This window comes from Nothoprocta perdicaria, unplaced genomic scaffold, assembly GCF_003342845.1.
Source record: "Nothoprocta perdicaria isolate Ctin4 unplaced genomic scaffold, notPer1 scaffold_6, whole genome shotgun sequence".
Classification (NCBI taxonomy): domain Eukaryota; kingdom Metazoa; phylum Chordata; class Aves; order Tinamiformes; family Tinamidae; genus Nothoprocta; species Nothoprocta perdicaria.
The window spans coordinates 133,097-152,981 of NW_020455865.1; the positions used below are offsets into that span (position 1 = coordinate 133,097).

Genomic DNA, 19,885 nt, shown 5'->3' on the forward strand with positions numbered 1-19,885 from the left:
ACAGTCAAAATAGTCTCCATTCTGAACTATTTATTTATTTTAACTGAAAGAGTACAAGACAGTAAAAGGTAAAAAAGAGATCAGTTCACAAATAGACTTTGCAGGAGGAAAGGCATCTCGAAGGTAGTATGGCTCTTGTTGCTATTTGTATATGGAACATCTTTCCTTCAAGTATTTTTTCTTACAGAAAACTTGCTAATTTTTAATTAGCAATTATTTAAAAAATACTGGACAAACTCAAACTGTTATATATTGCTCTGTAATTCTTCAGGCTGGAAAAAAGCATTTTCACCCCAAATCCTGTGATGAGTTACAGTGACATGGACAATAGTGAACTTTGGGGAAAAAAATCTAGTTTATTTTCAGTGGTCACCATAAATGTAGTTTTGAGGTGAAGTACTTCAATTAAAATATTGTAATAAAATCCATTTTATGCCCACTATGCCAGCAACATTTGCAAGAACAGTTCATCTGTGTAGAAATATGAGTCCTGGAAAACTGCCAGGGCCTCCAAGTATGACCTGCTGTGCAAATGCTGATTATGCAAGTTAAAGCTGTCTGGGGTGAATTTAATTTAGGTTCTCTATTTTGCAAGATTCCAAATAACTATACTTTATTTGCAGCAACCATGTCAAATTCCAAATTTGTATTTGACAYGCTTTCAGGATTCTTGCCAATTCAATAAAGCAAAATCCTCTTCTATTTGCAAAATGAAAATAAGTTTATTCCAGACTGCATAAGATACTGAGGCATTAACACACTTCTGAAAGCATTCAGAAGAATCACTCCTACTTACCTTTGCTTGAAACATTTACAGAAATAGCTATAACACTTCAATGATTTAGTTCAAAACAACAAAAAAAAGTGACAATCATACCTCTGCTTACTATGAATAATTAAACATGTATATCCAGTTTATCTTGAAACTCATTTAAAAAAAGCCAGATGCTGCTTAGATTTAGAGAATCATGGAATAATTCAGATCAAAAGGGATCTCATCAGGTCATTTGGTCCAATGTTTTTCTTACAAAGCAAGGCTAACATCAATATTGGATCAAGTTGCTCAGGGCCTTGCCCAAGCCGAAGCTTGCCTATTTCCAAGAATGGAGATTGAAAAGCCTCTCTGGATGACCTGTTTCAGTTCTTGCCTCCCCATTGTGATTTTTTTTCCCTAACATCCTAAAAGAATTTTCCGTGAGGATTTGTACCCTCTGACCCTTACACTTTCACTCTGCACTTCACAGAAGAATGTCCGTCTTCTCTATAAATACACATTAAATAGCTTAAGACAGCAGTAAGATCTCCTTTTCACCTTCCCTTCTGGAGGCTAAACAAATACAGTTCTTCAAGCCTCTCCTCATACTTCATGTCTGCCGCCCCTTGCCATGTCGGTGGCCCTTGGCTGGAGTCATTCCAATTTCTCAACAGCTGTTAGAATCATCATTTCATGTCATTAAAAAATTTCATTGTACTGAATACAACCAAGCAGCAAGATGACAGTTATTTAAATTCTGAACAGAGATTCCAAGTAAAATGTTTTACAAGCATAACAAAATGTAATAATATCTAGATTTAAAAGAACACCCAAATGCCAAACAGGTTCCCTACTCTTTATTTTTAAAAGACTAAATTATATTAACATTCAACAACAAAGAGTTAGTAGACACACATGGTATCTAAGTGTTGTTAAAGGAGCTGATTCAGAAAGTAATTTCTGACAAGGACATTCATGGCAGTAGTGCCTATGCTGAGGTCATGTTTTCTAGGAGACTGCTGCTTATAAACTACTGGTATTCAGGTAACTGCAAGCTTAAAAGATAACTCAGATTTACACCTCAAATATGAATATACTCAAAGGAGTAAACTAAACTAATTTCAGCAAAATAGTACTCTTGCGGGATATCAATAAACAACAGTAGCTAATTTTAACAGGTAGGGGATTTTCTTTTTTCCCCAGACTTGTCTACTATGCATTTCCCCTTCCCCAACGACAGACCACTAAATTAATGGAAGTGATTAGAGTGACTGTAAAAGGAGTGGAATGTTTCCATGGAGAATCACAATAAATATGCAAGTTCTAAGTTCTCCTACACTGGAAAAACAACAGATTTCATTGCCCATGATATTTRGATAGTAGAAGGTTTTCTTGTTTGTTCGCTTCTATAATTAATGACAAAAGCGTGTCCCACCTGAAAAAAACAAAACAAAGAAAAAAAAACCTGTATTGCTCAAGATTGCTGACCAAAATAAAATTGTTTTGTTTCATACAAGCCATATCTCATGCAATGTACAGCTTTTAATACATACAGTTACAACATACTGCAAAATAGCAATTAAATACTTTTATGGTTTTCCATAACATAGATTTAGTAACATTTTGTTCGCATTTAAAGGTTATATTTGCAATTTTAAGAAATGAAAATTAATTTTATTTAAATGAAAGCACCAGTGTTGGAAACTTTTGTGGTATTTGAATAGAAGAAAAGTGTTTCCCCTCCCCCACTCCAAGTCCTGCTATTTATTACTTCATTTCCTGTATTTTTTGGCAGGCTTTAGATAAGCCAGCAACTACTAACTGCAGTTCTGGTCACAGAATGATACGACTAATTCTGCTAGATAAGTGTCTTATTTATTCACATACATATCAATTGTTATGTAATATTACTTTGTAAGCTTTAGAACAGATTCCCCAGTTTTAAGTTGTAACTGATTTCCTATTTGTTACTTACTGTTAAATTTATTTTAAAACAGATATTAAACATACTTCATAGAAGAAAAATTGTCCAGAAATAAAGAAACATGATGACGGCAAGATTCTTCTGTTTAATGTTAATAGCAGTTCTGGGAGCTACTGCAAGTAAAACACAGGAATTTGAAAGCAATGATGAGGAAACAGAGCAAGAATTCATTTATACCAACAGGTATAAGCGTTCCAGTGATACACAGGACAAGTGCACTTATACCTTTATTGTACCTCAACAGAGAGTGACAGGTGCCATTTGTGTTAATTCAAAGGAACCTGAAGTCCTACTTGAAAACAGGGTAAATAAACAAGAATTACAATTACTTAACAATGAACTTCTTAAACAAAAGAGGCAAATAGAAACTCTGCAGCAATTGGTAGAGGTGGATGGTGGAATTGTTAACGAAGTTAAGCTTTTACGAAAAGAAAGCAGAAATATGAACTCTCGTGTCACACAACTATATATGCAGCTACTACATGAAATTATCCGAAAACGGGACAATGCCTTAGAACTTTCCCAACTTGAGAATAAGATTTTGAACCAAACTGCAGATATGTTGCAACTTGCAAACAAATACAAAGACTTAGAGCACAAATACCAGCATCTGATGTCAATTGCCAATAATCAGTCAACAATAATAGCCCAATTGGAAGAACACTGTCAAAGAATGCCATCCATAAAGCCACTGCCACAGACTCCACAGCCACCTAACAAAGTGTATCAGCCTCCCACTTACAATCGCATTATTAACCAGATATCTACTAATGAGATTCAGAGCGATCAGAACTTAAAGGTTTTGCCACCTACCTTGCCAACCATGCCTGCAGTTACTAGCATTCCAACTGGAACTGATAAGCCATCTGGTAAGTAGCATTATTGGCATGCCTATATTAACTTATTTTAATATGGATTGATTAATGTATCAAAAATGCAGATGGCATATATTTATTTAGCAAAATAAATGCAAACAAATGAGTTTGAACTGATGGAGGTTCAGTTAAGGCCATTGGACTTGTGGTTGCTGCTGTATGTTTAAGTGCTTTAACAATGCTTGCCATAAGGTTATAATTCTCTTCTTTAAACTATAAAAGAATGCATTACACCAATTGAGAAGTACTTCAGACATTGTGTTACTGCCACATTATGCTCAGTTACGGTTATTATAGGTTTCAGCTACTGCAACAGCTTTTAAGGGTGTGTATATGTATCTGTGAGAGAAAAAGGCAAAGCTCCATGGAAACCATAAGTTACACTGGTTCCAAATTTGTCACTGGTACAAATCAAAGATTAAAAAAGAACAACAAAAACAAGCTAACATATGATAGGATGTCAGTTTCTGAGGAATCCTAAGACAAAGCATAAATGTAACTGAGGACTGTCTAGAATATTTAAAAAATGTCTCTCAGCTCACTATAGTTTGGACAGAGTTCACAGAGTGGTATTTCAAACTATGGAATATGCATTAATTTTCAGCTTGTTACATTCTGGCTTTAACAACTTTAGGATAATATAACTAATCTGACTTATTTTCAAAGCTTTTTTTTCAGGAGAAAAGAGATGAAAATGAAAATATGAGTAGTTGAGTGAAATGATGGAATATATTGAGAGTGATTAAATCTAATTAGGGAAGTTAATCATGATTTTCAGACTTCAGTCCCAATTTAAACCACATTTGATATTCAGATGCATGTGAACGTCCATCATTAGCTCTATATACACTGCACCACTTGAAAATAGACCTGAAGTTAATAAAAATTAATAGAAGGATGCTCAGTGAAGCAAATCTTTCTTTGGACTTTTGGACTCAACCACTTAATCAACTGACATTCTAGTATTATTTTAACTTCTATGCCTTACTGTGGTTTTGCTTTGAGAATATAAATGGTAACAGGTTCAGTTACCATTTTTTTGATGGCCTCAGATTTTGATTGATTGATTGATGCCTCAGATTGTGTTATTTATTACTGATCTGAATAGTTTAGAAGTGACAAATAGGATCTTTAGCTAAAATATATTTTTAGCCCTAAAGTTAATAAAACTGACAGTAGTATAGGTAAAAAAAAAAAAATTCTTAATGTAGATAAATCCTCATTTCTAGTCAGCTTCTGAAACTTTGGCCTTTTGTTCTTTCTCAAAATAGGAAGCAGCTTTACTTCTGCTCGTAAGTTTTTAGGTCCTTAAAGTCAGAGTTATTTTGAGATTCTGCATTTTTACTTAAGAGATAATTGTTATGACATGGTTATGCAGTCACTTTTCTTTAAGATCAAATAGGAAGGAAAATAGTTTGTGTCCTACTTTATTTTTAACTTTTTAAAATATATATAGATTAAAATGCATCTCAGCAGCTTTACCCCAAGCTAATGAAAAACAGCAATCAGGCTAAGACTGATTCTGATCAAACAAAACCACAGTAATACCCAACAGCCTTCCATAGTAAGGGACATTATATGGTGCTCATTAGTGTCTTTAGAGTTCTGTCATAAAGCAGAATGGAGGCATATATAATCATATTAGACATTACTTCAACTAGATGATTAGAAAGTAAAGAATCTAGATTAACTTATAGTTTCACATACTTCCATAAACAATATACCTATTATGGGTCCAAATGTATGAATACAGAAGTAATATGGCTTTCAGTTTGTGTGGGCAACATGCACTTGCTTCAAAAATAAAGAGGGGCCTCATAAACATCTAAAAAAAGAACTGAAATAGAGTTAGTCACATAAGCTACACACAGCACACTTATCAGGCTATTTGCAATACCTTCCAAATGACAGTTTTAAGATTTCTAAATACTGTACCTGGGAAACTAAACACACATTTATCTCTCCTTGGAAACACCTACTACAACAACAAAAAGCTTGAACACTTGTTTTGGTCTAAAACACAGCCTTCAGCACACTTTCTCACCAACCACTTGTTTGATTATGTTGCCAAAGATGAATCTGCCTAAGCTCGCATTGTGAAATGCCAGACTTTAGCCAGAACATAATGATTCTAATGTTCTATGTAAAATGACATTTCGAACAAAACCCTTTCCACAGGTAATACTGCAAAAGTTCCTTCAGCTAACTGGTCATAGGCATCTGGAACAAATTTGAAAAATCCTGCTTAGGCTCAGCCATTTAAAATAATCTACATATGATTTTATTCAGTTGTTTCTGTACTGTTTTTTGAGTTTTCAACTTGCATCAATGCTCCTGGCTATTTACCTGATCATATAAAATATTCAGCAACAGATAAAAACAACAGATATAAAAAGTGATAAACAGAACTGATTAACAAAAAATAATATAGATTTAATGCATTCTCTATCTCATCCATCAGCAACACTCCTTTCTCACTCAGTAGCAGACCAATACTTTCCTCTTGATCAAATACTTAATTTCTCATTGGTTTTATTTTGTCCCCACTGCATACATTAGTCCACAATTTGACACAGCTGGTATTTGAACATTACTGAGTAATCTGAAGCAGGTTCTACTTTGTCTGAGCTTTCTTTACCTTTTCAGAGCTATTCAAAAGCTCATGATTTAGGCAGATCAGTTTCTTACCATCTTCCATAGTCTTTCACATTAGTGAAATCCATTACAAATATCCTTAACAGAGACTTTCTAGGAAACTAGTAAAGTCTTCCAACAAACTTATTTCATATGAATCTTCTCTGCCCATTCTCTGAATTTGCTGAATTCTGTTTTAGTCAAGTCTATCAGACAAGTTTCATTTTTCTATTTGCTTTCTCCTCTTAAGAACTGTGAATACTATTATTTCTCAGTCAAACTAATTTCCGTTTCACATTTTCAACCACTTCTTCCCTACTTACTAGGTTCCAAACTAGTATATCCTGCTCTGTATTTGATGTATTTATGTATTTATTAAATAAATTCACAAATTTGCTATATATGCTTTATCTGCAGTATTCCTCTCCCAAGCAGTTGATCAGGTAGTTAGCAATTCAAAAAAGCAAAAAGTTAGAAAATCAGAAAAGCCCAACTTTTATCAACATACAGTAAAAATTTGTGGACCACAGCACATGTATTCTCCAGGCTTGAACTTTCAAGTGGAACATAGTATTTAGTATTTCCTATACTAAGCTATGAATTGTAATATTTTTATTAACTATTCTTCTAAGAAATATACTGACTTTCCTTATTTTTGTCTACCTAAATTGCTTTTATCACTAGGATTATTTAAAATGCAAAGGAGGGTGGAAGGGTTGTTTTGAAGAAAATGCAAAGCAAGGGCTCAGTAAACAAATACCAGTAATATAAAAAATACCCATGAAATCACAGATGCATAAAGTTTTACAAGTAGAATGTCAGCAGGCGCATGTGCAGCATGTACGGTATAGATAGATTATTAACGAGATGGATGGTAGCATGTATAACAGTTCTTTTAAGGTTAGTAATGATTGTATCACAAGTTGAAAAAAGATGATCATGCTGAAGAAATGCTTCCATCAAGACACATGAAAAAGTTTTAAGTACCATAGATGTCTCAAAGATTACCAAAACATAAACTGCATTGTGATTTCTGTTTGTAAAGTACTTGGAGTATTCTGCTTTCTTTCTGAGTAACGAGCATCTGAGCAAACACCAATATAATGGACTTAAAAAAAAAAAAAAAAAAAAAMCACTTTAACATGTAAAAGAGCGCCTTGCAGAAAGGGGCGATTAGCATCAGAAATGAAACCACATTTAAATAAATTAAGCAGATGAACTGCACAGAAGGTGAAATTTCTGTTCTTAAATTACTTTGGTACTTAAATTACATTTGGTACTAATGGTTTTAAATTAAAATTACAATTAAAAGTTACATGAAACCAAGTTTCCACTGCCTTGTGAAGCACTATTTACAATTACTGAATCCTATCAAAAGCAAGGAAAATACATGCAAGAGAGCAACACTTCATATCAATAAAAAAGTAAAATGTTATGTAGCATGTATCAATGTGAAGTAGAATTAAATAAATCTTGTTAATTCCTAAGAACACTCCTCACGACAAATATAGGAATTTAGAGGAGAGGGTGTATCAAAGTCATGCTGTTCTGCATTCCTTGTTTTTCATTGCATGGTAAAAGAACATCTGAAATGTTCTTTTATCTTCAAAATAGCTAAATTCCATATGCACCAAAGTGCTTTATAAGCACAGTAAAGTAGAGGCCAGGCTTCAATGACAGGAGCTTAGACACAAGCACTCCCTTTCATGTTGCTTTTGAGTTGTAGTGCTACAACTTTTTTTTTCCACAATTGTTCCCTTCAAAGGACCAATCAATCATTTTTATGTACGACATATAACATTAAATATTGTCAAAACAATACAATAACAAGACCAGTGTTTAAGAAATGTAAAGATTAAGAACTACAGTATAAAAGATTTCATCATGTAATTCACAGATATCATTAAACAGAGAAAAATACATAGCACCATCAAATCTTGTTATGATGTTTCAGATCAGAATCTAGCCTTGTGCTACATGAGAATTCTGAAATAAAGAATAATCTGTAGACAGTATAATTTTATTTGACACATTTTTCCTAGATACTGAATTCTGAACAATTTTTAAGAATTTAAAATTCACTACACCATTGTATCGCCATCTTATGCATCCATCCAAAATTATTTTTGTAGTTAAAAGTGTGTTAGAAGCAGCACTCTATTTACAGTCCACAAGTTCAAGTAAGAAAGCAAGAACAACACAACACAGACCAGAAAACTTGAATCACGTCCTGTGGATTAATTTCTTAAAGTACTTAAAGAAATAAAAGAACCTGACATAAAAAGAAATGAGCTTCTTGCTACAGAACTTTTTAATTAATACTCATTTATGGAGTACAGGTAAAGCCCTACTTCCAAAGCTGAATAATGAATTATGAAAAAGGATAGATGAAAGGAAATAATTTAAAACAGAAGCTACTCTTAATAACCACCATACACTTCAGTATGGGTACTGATAGAGAAGATCTGACATGTCTTACTCTCTCAGCCTAAAAAAAAATCAAAAACAAACAAAAGGGGTCTTTGACCTCAAGGATTCTCATCAACTCCTTCTGCTTGGCAGGCATACGAGCATAGCAGCAAAGCAATTAGAGGAGTCTATCTGCAGATGCCAATACAAACTGACAAACATAAAACATTGTAAGACTCTCCTCATTTACCTAGTATCTCCCTCACTGTGTAAGACATTCCATATATTACAAATCTGAATTCTTATTTTGTATTTAGTCTTCTATAATTTGAGTGACAACAGTAACATTTACATTAATTTCTGTGGCTAATTCCATTGTTCTTAATGTCCTTGCCATTGATAATTTCAATAATCTGAAAAATCCCCCAAAAGAAACTAAGTCAAATTTATAATTTTGTTTTCCAAAGGTAAAATATTACTATTCGTCTTTGAACTAGTTCATGTCTAGTTTCCTTATAAATAAAAATCAATGTTCTTACACTTCAGTTTCTTTTTTCTTGTTAAGGCTACTATTTCTCTTATTTTTTTCATTGGTAACTGTGATGTGTTCCAGAAGTTTAAAAATAGTTTCCACATAGTAGAAACTATACCTTCAGAAGATGAAAATGATGCAGTTCTCAACGAAAGCAACTCTACTGTTAAAGGAAAAAAAAAACTAGCAAGTCAAATAYTGTTCTGCATTTAAGATATACTCAGTTACTCTTTGACTGCAAAGCCCTCCTGTTTTGACACAGGGCCCTGGAGAGACTGTCTACAGGCCTTAGAAGATGGTCATGACACCAGCTCCATCTATCTTGTAAAACCAGAAAACACAAACCGACTTATGCAGGTCTGGTGCGATCAACGGCATGACCCTGGTGGCTGGACAGTCATTCAGAGACGGTTGGATGGGTCCGTCAACTTTTTCAGGAACTGGGAGACATACAAGGTTAGGACAAGTGAGGCATTTGGTATCTTCTACCCTTTAAAAAATTACTGGCAAATTTAATGTAAAGGATGTTGGTTTTAGAAGCTGACTAATAGTGCATTTAAAAAGCAAATGTGTGCTTTTACCCTTCCAGAAGGGAAAGCCTTTATGAAAATAAGCTATTTTGGTTTGTTGTTTAAGAATGCACTAGGACTTATCGGTGAAACAGTCACAATTTTTAACATGATTCTCTTTCTTTCTTCATAGCAAGGATTTGGTAACATAGATGGAGAGTACTGGCTTGGTTTAGAAAACATTTACTGGTTAACAAATCAAGCCAACTACAAACTGCTTATAACAATGGAAGATTGGTCAGGTCGGAAAGTATTTGCTGAATATGCTAGCTTCAGACTGGAGCCAGAAAGTGAGTATTTCAAGTTGAGATTGGGACGCTACAATGGCAATGCTGGAGACTCTTTCACTTGGCACAATGGAAAACAGTTTACCACTCTAGACCGGGACCATGATGTATACACAGGTAGGAAGCTCCTTTTTGTCTCTTTTTTTTTTTGCAAAAGGAAAAACTTATGCTCACACACACAAAAAATATAATGAAGTCATAACTATGCTTTTAGTGAGTTGACTATTAAAAACTTGCAACGCACAAACTAATTCATGTTCTGAAACCTCATGAAAACTAATACTGAAACAAAAATTCTTATTGAGATATTTAATATTTGAACTAATCTAGAAATAGGAATCTGTAAAATATTGTATTGGGGATTATTTGAGACAGTAATGCAAAAATTTGAATTTGGGTCCAAGGCAATAAATATTCTAGTGATAGAAAGAAACAGTAATGAGGAGAACTACAATTTCTGTAGAACTTAAGAGCTGGAGTCTTAATTCACCTTTCTTTTACCACATGGAATCTGTGTGTTAAATATAAAACCAAAATTTCTGTTTTGTGCTTAGCCAGTTTGTTTGCTGTAAAATTTTTCATTTGCTCCCAGGATTGACTTAGAACTTTCTTTTGTAGGTAACTGTGCTCATTACCAGAAGGGAGGATGGTGGTACAATGCATGTGCTCATTCAAATCTCAATGGAGTCTGGTATCGGGGAGGACATTACCGCAGTCGGTATCAAGATGGTGTTTACTGGGCTGAATTCCGGGGTGGATCATATTCACTAAAGAAAGTTGTTATGATGATAAGACCTAACCCCAACACATTCCACTGAAATTCTTCTTATAGTGGTTTATTTTCCTGTTCTTTTTAAGAAGCATGTGAAGCTATACTGTTATCTGAAATTATTTTTACAGAAACAAAATATGTAAGATATTGTACATTTATTGCTAAGATATGAGGGCTTGTATATTGTATTTTCAAGAAACATTCCTACGGAAATTAAAAAAAGAAGAAAATGAAATGACATAACATGCAGAATTCTTCTGTGCTAAAATGTGCTAAAGGCAAATATTAAACCTTTTATAACTGGCAGTTGAGAGTGACTGTAGATAAGCTTTGTTTTTTTTTTTTTAATCTCCTGTAAATTAAGTTAGATCATAAAAATACTGCCATGACATTTAAATATTTTTGTATGTTATGATATGTATAAAAATTCACAAATATAGGAAATATTACAAACTGTACAGCAAGAGTTTTATTCTTATTATTAGCAATCATTTGACACAGGAAATCACATCCTTTGAACTACGTAGCTGGTATATGTACAGTGGTGATACTATTCTAATTTAATCTTTGTTAATTGCCATTAATAAAGTTAGCGCTATCTGCTCACAAACACAAATTATATACTCAAACCGTTACTGTGACGACAAATTCAGGCTGTCCCCTTCACTTCAAGCCTCTTAATACCTCTGCTCCTATTATTTACTATTCACTTTTAATTAAAGTATTTTAGATTAAAAAAGTCGTTTATTATACCAAAGTGAACTGCCTACATATACATGGAAATACAGTCAGATGTACAATGGCTACAGTATGTTGTACAGCCAAAAAGTTATACTAAACAACAAATGTCAATTTATTTTGTACCTGACTTCAGCCACTCTTTATCATTTAGCCTCTGTAGTCAGAATGGCTGAACATAAATTAAAGGAACTATCCAACTTTGCAGGCAAATGATGGATACCAGTATATAATCTATTTAACCCCCTTAGCCAGTAGATTAAAATTATATAAAGAAGTTATCTGTACTCAAGAGCAGTTATATTTACCATATTTCACAATTATAACATGTTATTGCCTATCAATGTCTTAAACAGATTTACTCACCTATGTTTATATGTCAGTAACAACTATGAAATAGGACAGATCTAATAATCTGTGGAGGTCAGTTTACATAACAGATTTTTGTAATGTCCATTTCAAAATATAAATGAGTAGTTAGAGAAAGCATATATGATAACGGCAAAAGGCCTTGGTTCAATGTATTTTTCAGTAAGCCTGTGAGATTTTGAATGAGTGCATGCAAGTATGTGTACGCATGTGTACCCATGCATACTTTTTCCCTTGTTACCTCATCACTTCTTTACAAATGTATGATGTGCATTAAAGTGATGCCTGATGTAGCATGTGATGTATATAGCTGAAAGTAGGTTTTTTCTAATATATTATTAGATTATTCCTGTAACATTGCATTCTTTTAATAAAGCAATATTATTTTGACATATTTAAATTTCATCCTGTTTCAGGATCCTGTTTCAACTGTTTCAGTTCAGATTACCTAAAGAATAGAATAGATAATTATCTAATTTAACATAGCTCTTTGCAATTCAGATCTGCTCTAATTCACACTCATTATTAATCTATGTAGAGTTTATTGTCTAAAATTGCAATATTAAAAGCAAAGTCATTCCCAACTGAGAAAAATACAGAATTTCCAGACATTCCAAAGGTTCAAGAAATCATTGTAGGTCAAATTTTCAAACAGTATTGAATATTCATCTTTGATTTATCCACTGGACTTTGGAAAACAAGTGAGTGTTTAATGTTTAGCTAAGAAACATTAAATATGTGTATTCATTCTGTAGCCTGGCTAGTATTCTTACAACTAAGATTATTATATTAAGATAAGATAGCTCCTGTTAACATTGACATCAACTACTAGTTCTGTTAGAACCAAACATGTATATTTGACTGATGCCCACATTAGAAGAATCACTTATCAGGAAGCTCTTTCAAATGCATAGTTTGTATGCATATTCAATGTCCATTACCAAATACATAAGATTTCCTGAAAAATGCTTTACCCTTAGGTAAATGTTTCTACTCCACTTTCTTCCAGTGCTCCCTCTGTAATGCGCTACCAAAGCATTTATCGTTAGGCCACAAAGTATACCACTTAGCTTCTCACAACGCACAATCCGCAGAGAAAACAAGATAGAGTGGCAAAACAACACAACACACAGTAACATATCATCCATATAACATATATGCAGTAGTTTGGAAGAACTTATTACTGGTAAATAACTATGCTAGAGTGCTTGCCCACTTTTAAAATATAGTTCACTACAAACAGTAAAAGTACCTCCCTGCAGGCACAGGTTACATGAAAGTTTCTGTCAGAAGCTTTATGAAGACAGCAAATAAAAGATGGTCTTCCAAGTGCCACTTCATGCTTGAAATTATCTGCACCGAGAAGTGCTTAGCTAAACACAGAAGTTCTTAGCTTTGTGAAAGAATGCACAGAGCTTCAAGTAACCATTCGCATATATCAATGATGGGGTATATGATCAGAAAAGGTATCAAAGTTTCTTTTCTGTAGCAACCTACACAGCTACAGATATATCTCCATAATATACACTCATGATCCATGTCATGAATGAAAATATTAAACAGTATTGGATCCAATATCAATCCCTGTGGTACAACACTAGGGACTGGCTTCCAACTGGACTTCATGCTACTTTTAATACTGACATTGTTCTTGTATTTTAAGGTATCTTTGTCAAAATACTGAAGAAAACAAATTTTCAGTATAAACAAACAGTGAAGTTCTTCCTATAGCATTTAGAAAAAAAGTCTATCTTAGAATATTTAAGCCATTTGAGTAGATAATGTTTTATTCAGTTATGCATAAATTTCACAAATGCTCATTCCAGGGACTCTCTTGTTATCAATGCCTTGTCTCCACTCTCTACTGTTACAGGTATGTATTTATACAATTACAGATTGTAGCAGCAGACTCCAATCTTTATTTATTTATTTATTTATTTATTGATATACAGATATATCATGACTGCTACTATTTCTCAGAACAAACTGTGGCTAAGTGTTTCCAGCATTCCAAACCACAGTCCTGATGATCTCAATATCACTCAGAGAACGGGGGTTGGGGGGGGGACGTTTTAAGACAGTGGTTTTACACATAGTAAAGAACATACAAGCCAATTAACAGCTTGAGGTAGTGAACACACCATTTTTTTTCTGTATTGGCTTACTTAAAGGAACAACTAACAACACATCCTGAGAAGGATGTGAAGGATCCTGAGAAGGACACTTCAAAAGAGCGGGGACACAGCCTCATCTTCACTACCACAAGACAGTGGTGCTCTCTGTGATGGATGAATCCTCAGGTGTAACATAGGATAGGAAGTCTAACATAAGTTAGTTGGACAGTTGCGTTAATATTATTATGGATTTCAGTATCTAAATAATGACTATCTTTTCCTTTCATTACTTGTTTCTTATATTAGGGCTTTTTTTTTTCTTTTGAAATTCATTTTGTAACACTATAAGAAATACTTCCCTATTTGAAATTTAATTAAAAATAGCTTGGGATGATCTCCCAATAATTGCAGAGGACTAAAGCCTTTCTCAAAGATTGTAGGGCCCCTATAACCAGAGTGTCATGCTGTTCAACATATTCATAAGTGACCTGAAAAAAGGGGGTGAGCAATGAAACAAAAAGCTGCTGCTGTTAACCGATTCAGGTAACATAAAGAAGGGCTGACTGTGGAACTGCAGAAGGACTTATAAGACAGAGTCTGCACAATGAGACAGCAGATAAAAATCTAGTGAGATAGAGACAGTGACACAAACAGAGGAAAAAAAATCCTAATTTTGCGTATAAATGAAAGGAACTAATAACTGCCAGTAAAAGCAAGTTCTTGGGATTACAATTAGTAGCTTCTGAAAACAACTCACGCATTTGATTGTTAATAAATGCTGAGTTAAAAGAATGTTCGGAACTATTAAACAGAACACACAAATTTCAAACTCACTGTATACATTTAAGGTGCACTTTCATCTTGAATACCATGTGTAGTCCATGACCACTCTCTACAGAACTGCTAAAGAAGATTGCTATGGATGGTCAAATACCCTGAGAGGCATGTGTATAAGGAATCATCTGTTTACAAGCTAAATGACTAAAGATATGTACAAAAGTACTTGCAATTTCTAGATTTTAATTTTGCTAAAAGTTCATTTGGTTCTGTCAGATTTTCTTGATCCACTGGGTAATCTATAGATTTCAGGTAGCGGAGTAGAAAAAAGCATGAGTAAAAGTATTGTTTAGGCAGGTTCTCAAAAACATATGTCTTGAATATACTTTCTGAACACTGTTAACATTTATGTACCTATCATCATGGACCCTTGTCAGAGATTTGGTTTTGGCCATAAACTGAAATCCTAAAAAACAAACAAACAACAACAAGAAAAAAAACCCAGCTCATTCCTATTATTGTTACCAAAAGTTGTTTCCAGGACTGCAAAAAGCAATCAATAACATTTCCTTTTAATTCTTAACTATATACTTATTTGAGACTAAAGACAAATGCCAAGCAATAATTCAAATTTCTGCAAGTGCAAGGATGTGCTATAACATTCCCCCACTATAAACTCATAATAAACTTGGTGAAAATGTGGGACTTAAGATCTATTTTGGCTACTATATTTTTATATTTTCAATTATATAAGAGGAGCTCCAAACCTGTCTCTTGAAATCCTCTGGGATCCAAAAGTCAGAACTTTACAAGACTTGTTTACATACTAGGATTACATAGTCTAAACAGGAGACAAGTTACAGTGAAAAGACTATTAGAATACTACTAGCACCACTACAGTTGATGCTGGAGCACATGAATACAGGGAAGCTGGACAGTTCATATACAGGCACATATTCCAGCAATGCAGGACATAAGATCACTCTTTTCATATGAGCATATAAATTCACTCAGGATCATCAGAGAAAGCAGGAGCTTGTTTGCCCTTCAACTTCCAGTTAGACATGCTCTCCAGACATATAATTCATTACAAATTCAAGCAACAAATATATACTTTTTGTATGTTTAGTAAGAAAGTCCTGAGGGGAGCAATGATGGGAAGTGACAAACAAAAACCTACTCACAGTGATTCTAAAAGCCATCAAGATTTTCTGTTCTCCTATCTCTACTTCTACTCTTCTATCCTCTAGAGAGGATAGAGCACAAATTGACAAATACACAGTGAACCATCAATTGTGTAACAGCAAGTAGCATTTTATGATGACAACTTTCACACAAATCAAAAGCAACGCTGAGTCTGCTTTTGCTGCTAGGAAAGAGAATGACTAAACAGATAGGTTTAGGCTGTCAGGCTAAACAGATACAAAAGGCTAACTAGGTTAAACAGATATAAAAGCAGTACACAAAAAAAGCATTAAAATTTGACAGTCCTGAATTTGTGCAAGTTTTTCTCTTCATAAGCACAAATACCCTAAGCAAAATATTTCCAGCAATTATTCACATCGTCTAAGTGCCAATCTACTAAAGTCCCCTACTGTCTTTTAAATCAGGCTGTCCATACTAACCTATTTGTCAACAAGGCTCAGTTCATTACATTTGGCATCATTTTGTTTCTCTAACAGTCTCTTAGTAAAGAAAAGAAAAGGATTTCTACAAATCACAATTTTGGAAGGATCTCATCCCGACGGATCTACAGGACTATTACTTTCACATGATTTAAAATAAGTACAATATGTGTCACAAATTGCTTCCAACATATATGCAATAAACAGAATCAACAGGGAAGACTAAGGGGATGAAGATATTACAAAAACATGCTACAAATAAAATCAAACTACTAACCAGTTTAAAGAGCTTATGCTTATTCATAAGTCCTTTTCTCTCTCCAATAGTCTTTTAAATCTGTTAAGGCTACAAGCAAGCTTGTGAAGTATACGCAAAAAAAAATCCCCTTCCTGTAGAAAAAAGCATTGTGCTTGTCAACTTTGGACACTAGAAAATAATTTCAATAAATAATCTTACTGTTTCTATTATGCTATACATTGATTACTGAAGACATTATTAAATACTTCTTAGACTATCATCTTACTTCTGAAATTCCTACCAATGGAAAGGCATTCCAATACAACGAATGGCCTTTCTTAGCTCCAATCTGACCACTATATTCAAGAATGCTAGTACAGTTCAGTAATGTGAAGGAATAGCGAGCTAAAAGAAAAGCTAGGAAAATAAGGGTTTAGTGTTCCCACCCAAACAATAAAAGGAAAATGCTGAAAAGAGACACCAATAAATGGAACTACCTTTTCAGCTTGTATTTCTTTTCATCATCATCACAAGAACTTGTCACAAAATTACAGTTTTGAGATTCTGAATTATGGGGTATGTAAAGCACCAGTATAGCAAACCATAGGTGCAAGGTCTCAAATCTTGTTGTAATCCAAGACATTTCTGAAACTTTGCTCTTACAAATTCTAATAAATTCAAATGCAATGTGAACAGGAAACATACATATGGCTTGAGAGTTCAGTACAATATCAAACCTTCACAAGTTAGTGTGCCCCTAGACAGTATTGTATCTTAAAAATCTCCAGTAGATTTAATGCCTCTGAATATCAAATGAAGTGAATCATACATTCTATATTTAGTGTTCTTCAGGTGCACAACATGCTACATAAGTGATTGTCAAAATGAGCTACAGTTTCTTGTATATTTACACAGATAAATGAGCCAAACGTTCACACTCACCTAAATATGGAATAGCAGGAACTATTTTTAAGCTTCTGATGTACTCGCGTGTCCTTTTATAATTATCTTCCTTGGACAGTAAGTAGTCTAACTTCTCAAAGTTGGCCTTGTCTTTGCGATTCAGAAGCTACATAGAAAGTAAAATGAAGGAAATGATGAAAAGTTTAAGATGAAGCTGTACAAAGACAACAATAAATTCTACTTTATTGAATTTCTCACAGTAAAGGAAGGCATGCTCAAGTTAAGATTAAATTCATCCCCATCAAAAACAGAACAGTGTTTGAAGAAGTGCAGCCTGCTAAGGAAAAAATATACTTTCAGTCTAAATTTAACTTCAGGATAATTATGTTTATTACTTTATGAAGAGTCCACCTATCACTGAGTTTTGAACTATATCAGCAGTATTAAATTTTTAAAGGAAAAATGTGTATTGCTATACAGTCACGTTCTCAGAATTTACACAACTGCTAAACGTCTTTTAGAATTTTACAATTTTGAAACAAATAGCTCTGGTGACAGAATATGGAAGCATAAACACATAGCACGCAACTGTAGCTATGAAAACACATTCTCCATTCAGCTGCTTTTCAGTAATTTTTAAAGACTATTTTAAAAGATATTTGAGCCAGACTGAGTGCATGATTATGACACTGTACTCTGACTTCTTGCATTTTATGTTCTGACCACAGATAGCTGTTCCCATCACATTTCTTAAGAAACTTCTTCCTCTCTAAAATTTCATCTCTTGTCCTGCAGAGCTCATAAACTCTGCTCTTTTGTTAGTATAATCATGAATCTAAAATGCAATGCATATGCATGAGTTAATTACTTCACTCTGTTTTGTTCATAACAAGACAGACTTGACAAGAGGCATCAGTAAATTTCCACAACACTGAAACCTGCAACTCAGGAACAGCACCCCATATCACAGTTAAATAACACCTATTAAAAAACTAAGGTAATAGGTACAAGACTGAAATTATCACAGTTAATTATACTGTTTGCTTTTAAAATAGCACTGACAATTCCTTAGGTCCTAACTTTGTACTGTAGCATACATTTGGACTACTGTGTCTTCGAAAAGCCTCCACACGAGTATAACACTTGGATCAAGATCTGCTTGAAAACAAAGGTGCTTTAATAAAACATGCATGAGATCACTTTTCCTGCTATGATGGTGTAACACAAGCCATCATAGACTCTAGATTACTCTAAGTAAGAGTTCAGAAAATGTCAGAATTCAAACAACAAAACACAAGCCAACCCCAAAAGCAAACTTACAGCCCAGGTTTTTGTCAGTCTGAATATAGGTGCACTTTGCAGCGCTGATACCACTGACATAAGAGAATGGAGGTTATTCAGTTCTAGAAGCTTCTGGAGGAAAAAATAGAGAGAGAGGGGGGGGGGGGAAGGGGAGAGAGAGAGAGAATATCTTTTAGCATGGCTAAAGGGAAACAAGATTAATCTAGAATTTGTATCAATAAAATACAAAGTTTACATCCATAATTTATTTATTTTCAGGAACGATGTACCAAAATAAATTAAAATGTTAACAGTATTGTTTTGGAAGTAAAGCATTTAATCATACTAAAAAGATCAACAAAAGATGCTGATGACAGCTTCATAATTAGTATAACTTTATTATTAATCTGTTTTGCAAGGTAAACTTTCTCCTTTCATCATGCCTTAAAATAACTCTGCTGAGAAACACTCAGAACACATTGCTCTCAAAGGAGATATTATTTCAAAAGAATATTATCTCAAAATAGTATTTTGAAATAAAACTGGCTAAGTTGGTAAGTTTCTTACAATATAGGTGCAGGAAAAAAAAGGAAAAAAATAAAATAATTTTTTATTTATTTTTCAAAATTCAAAATTCTCATTATTGAATACTTTGATAATATCAACTTGTCTCTGCAGAGTGTAAATGCCAAAGAATTCCTTTATGTAGAATTCCTACTATTCATTGGCAGTAAGCAAAACTGAAATTATAGCGAACAAGGTAACATAAGTCTGTTTGCTAATAATTTGTGATTTTACTCAAAATCACAGAACTGTATTCCTAGAGCCTCACTTTCTGAATAGGAGAAGAGACCAGCATCATGGAAAAACTCATATTTCTGCAAGTGATCTTGCAGGCAACCTTCCAAACAGGAGGAAATCTTTAAATGTAAATAACATGAGTGTGATAAGTAAGTAAATGTCTAGAAATGCTTCTTTAAAAAGGAATGATACATCAAATATTCAGTCATCTCCTTGAGCAATA

General features: G+C 33.7%; 2 protein-coding genes and 1 long non-coding RNA gene across 4 annotated transcripts in view; 1 reads left to right on the forward strand and 2 right to left on the reverse strand.

The window, feature by feature from the left end:
• Positions 1–19,885, reverse strand: part of RALGPS1 (Ral GEF with PH domain and SH3 binding motif 1) — a 76,362-nt gene that overhangs the window by 40,526 nt on the left and 15,951 nt on the right. For both annotated transcript variants that reach the window (XM_026049235.1, XM_026049234.1), the window contains 2 exons: positions 18,901–18,993; positions 17,620–17,746 (listed from right to left, as the gene is read on the reverse strand). In XM_026049235.1, coding sequence (XP_025905020.1) covers positions 17,620–17,746; positions 18,901–18,993 — 220 coding nt within the window. The remainder of the gene's footprint in view (positions 1–17,619; positions 17,747–18,900; positions 18,994–19,885) is intronic.
• On the reverse strand, positions 881–2,759 carry LOC112955836. Its single transcript, XR_003250950.1, has 2 exons — positions 2,730–2,759; positions 881–2,189 (listed from the first exon to the last, which is right to left on the reverse strand). It is a non-coding gene; the product is annotated as an uncharacterized LOC112955836 (long non-coding RNA).
• On the forward strand, positions 2,755–11,774 carry ANGPTL2 (angiopoietin like 2). Its single transcript, XM_026049236.1, has 4 exons — positions 2,755–3,607; positions 9,451–9,644; positions 9,891–10,161; positions 10,663–11,774. The coding sequence occupies exons 1-4, from the start codon at positions 2,800–2,802 to the stop codon at positions 10,860–10,862; spliced, it is 1,473 nt and encodes a 490-aa protein (XP_025905021.1). The 5' UTR covers positions 2,755–2,799; the 3' UTR covers positions 10,863–11,774.

Excerpts from the sequence above, each read along its gene's own strand:
- ANGPTL2 (XM_026049236.1), top strand. The coding sequence starts at position 2,800 with ATGATGACGGCAAGATTCTTCTGTTTAATGTTAATAGCAGTTCTGGGA. Across the intron at positions 3,608-9,450 it reads TGGAACTGATAAGCCATCTG|GGCCCTGGAGAGACTGTCTA; the intron begins GTAAGTAGCATT and ends GTTTTGACACAG. Across the intron at positions 10,162-10,662 it reads GGACCATGATGTATACACAG|GTAACTGTGCTCATTACCAG; the intron begins GTAGGAAGCTCC and ends TTTCTTTTGTAG.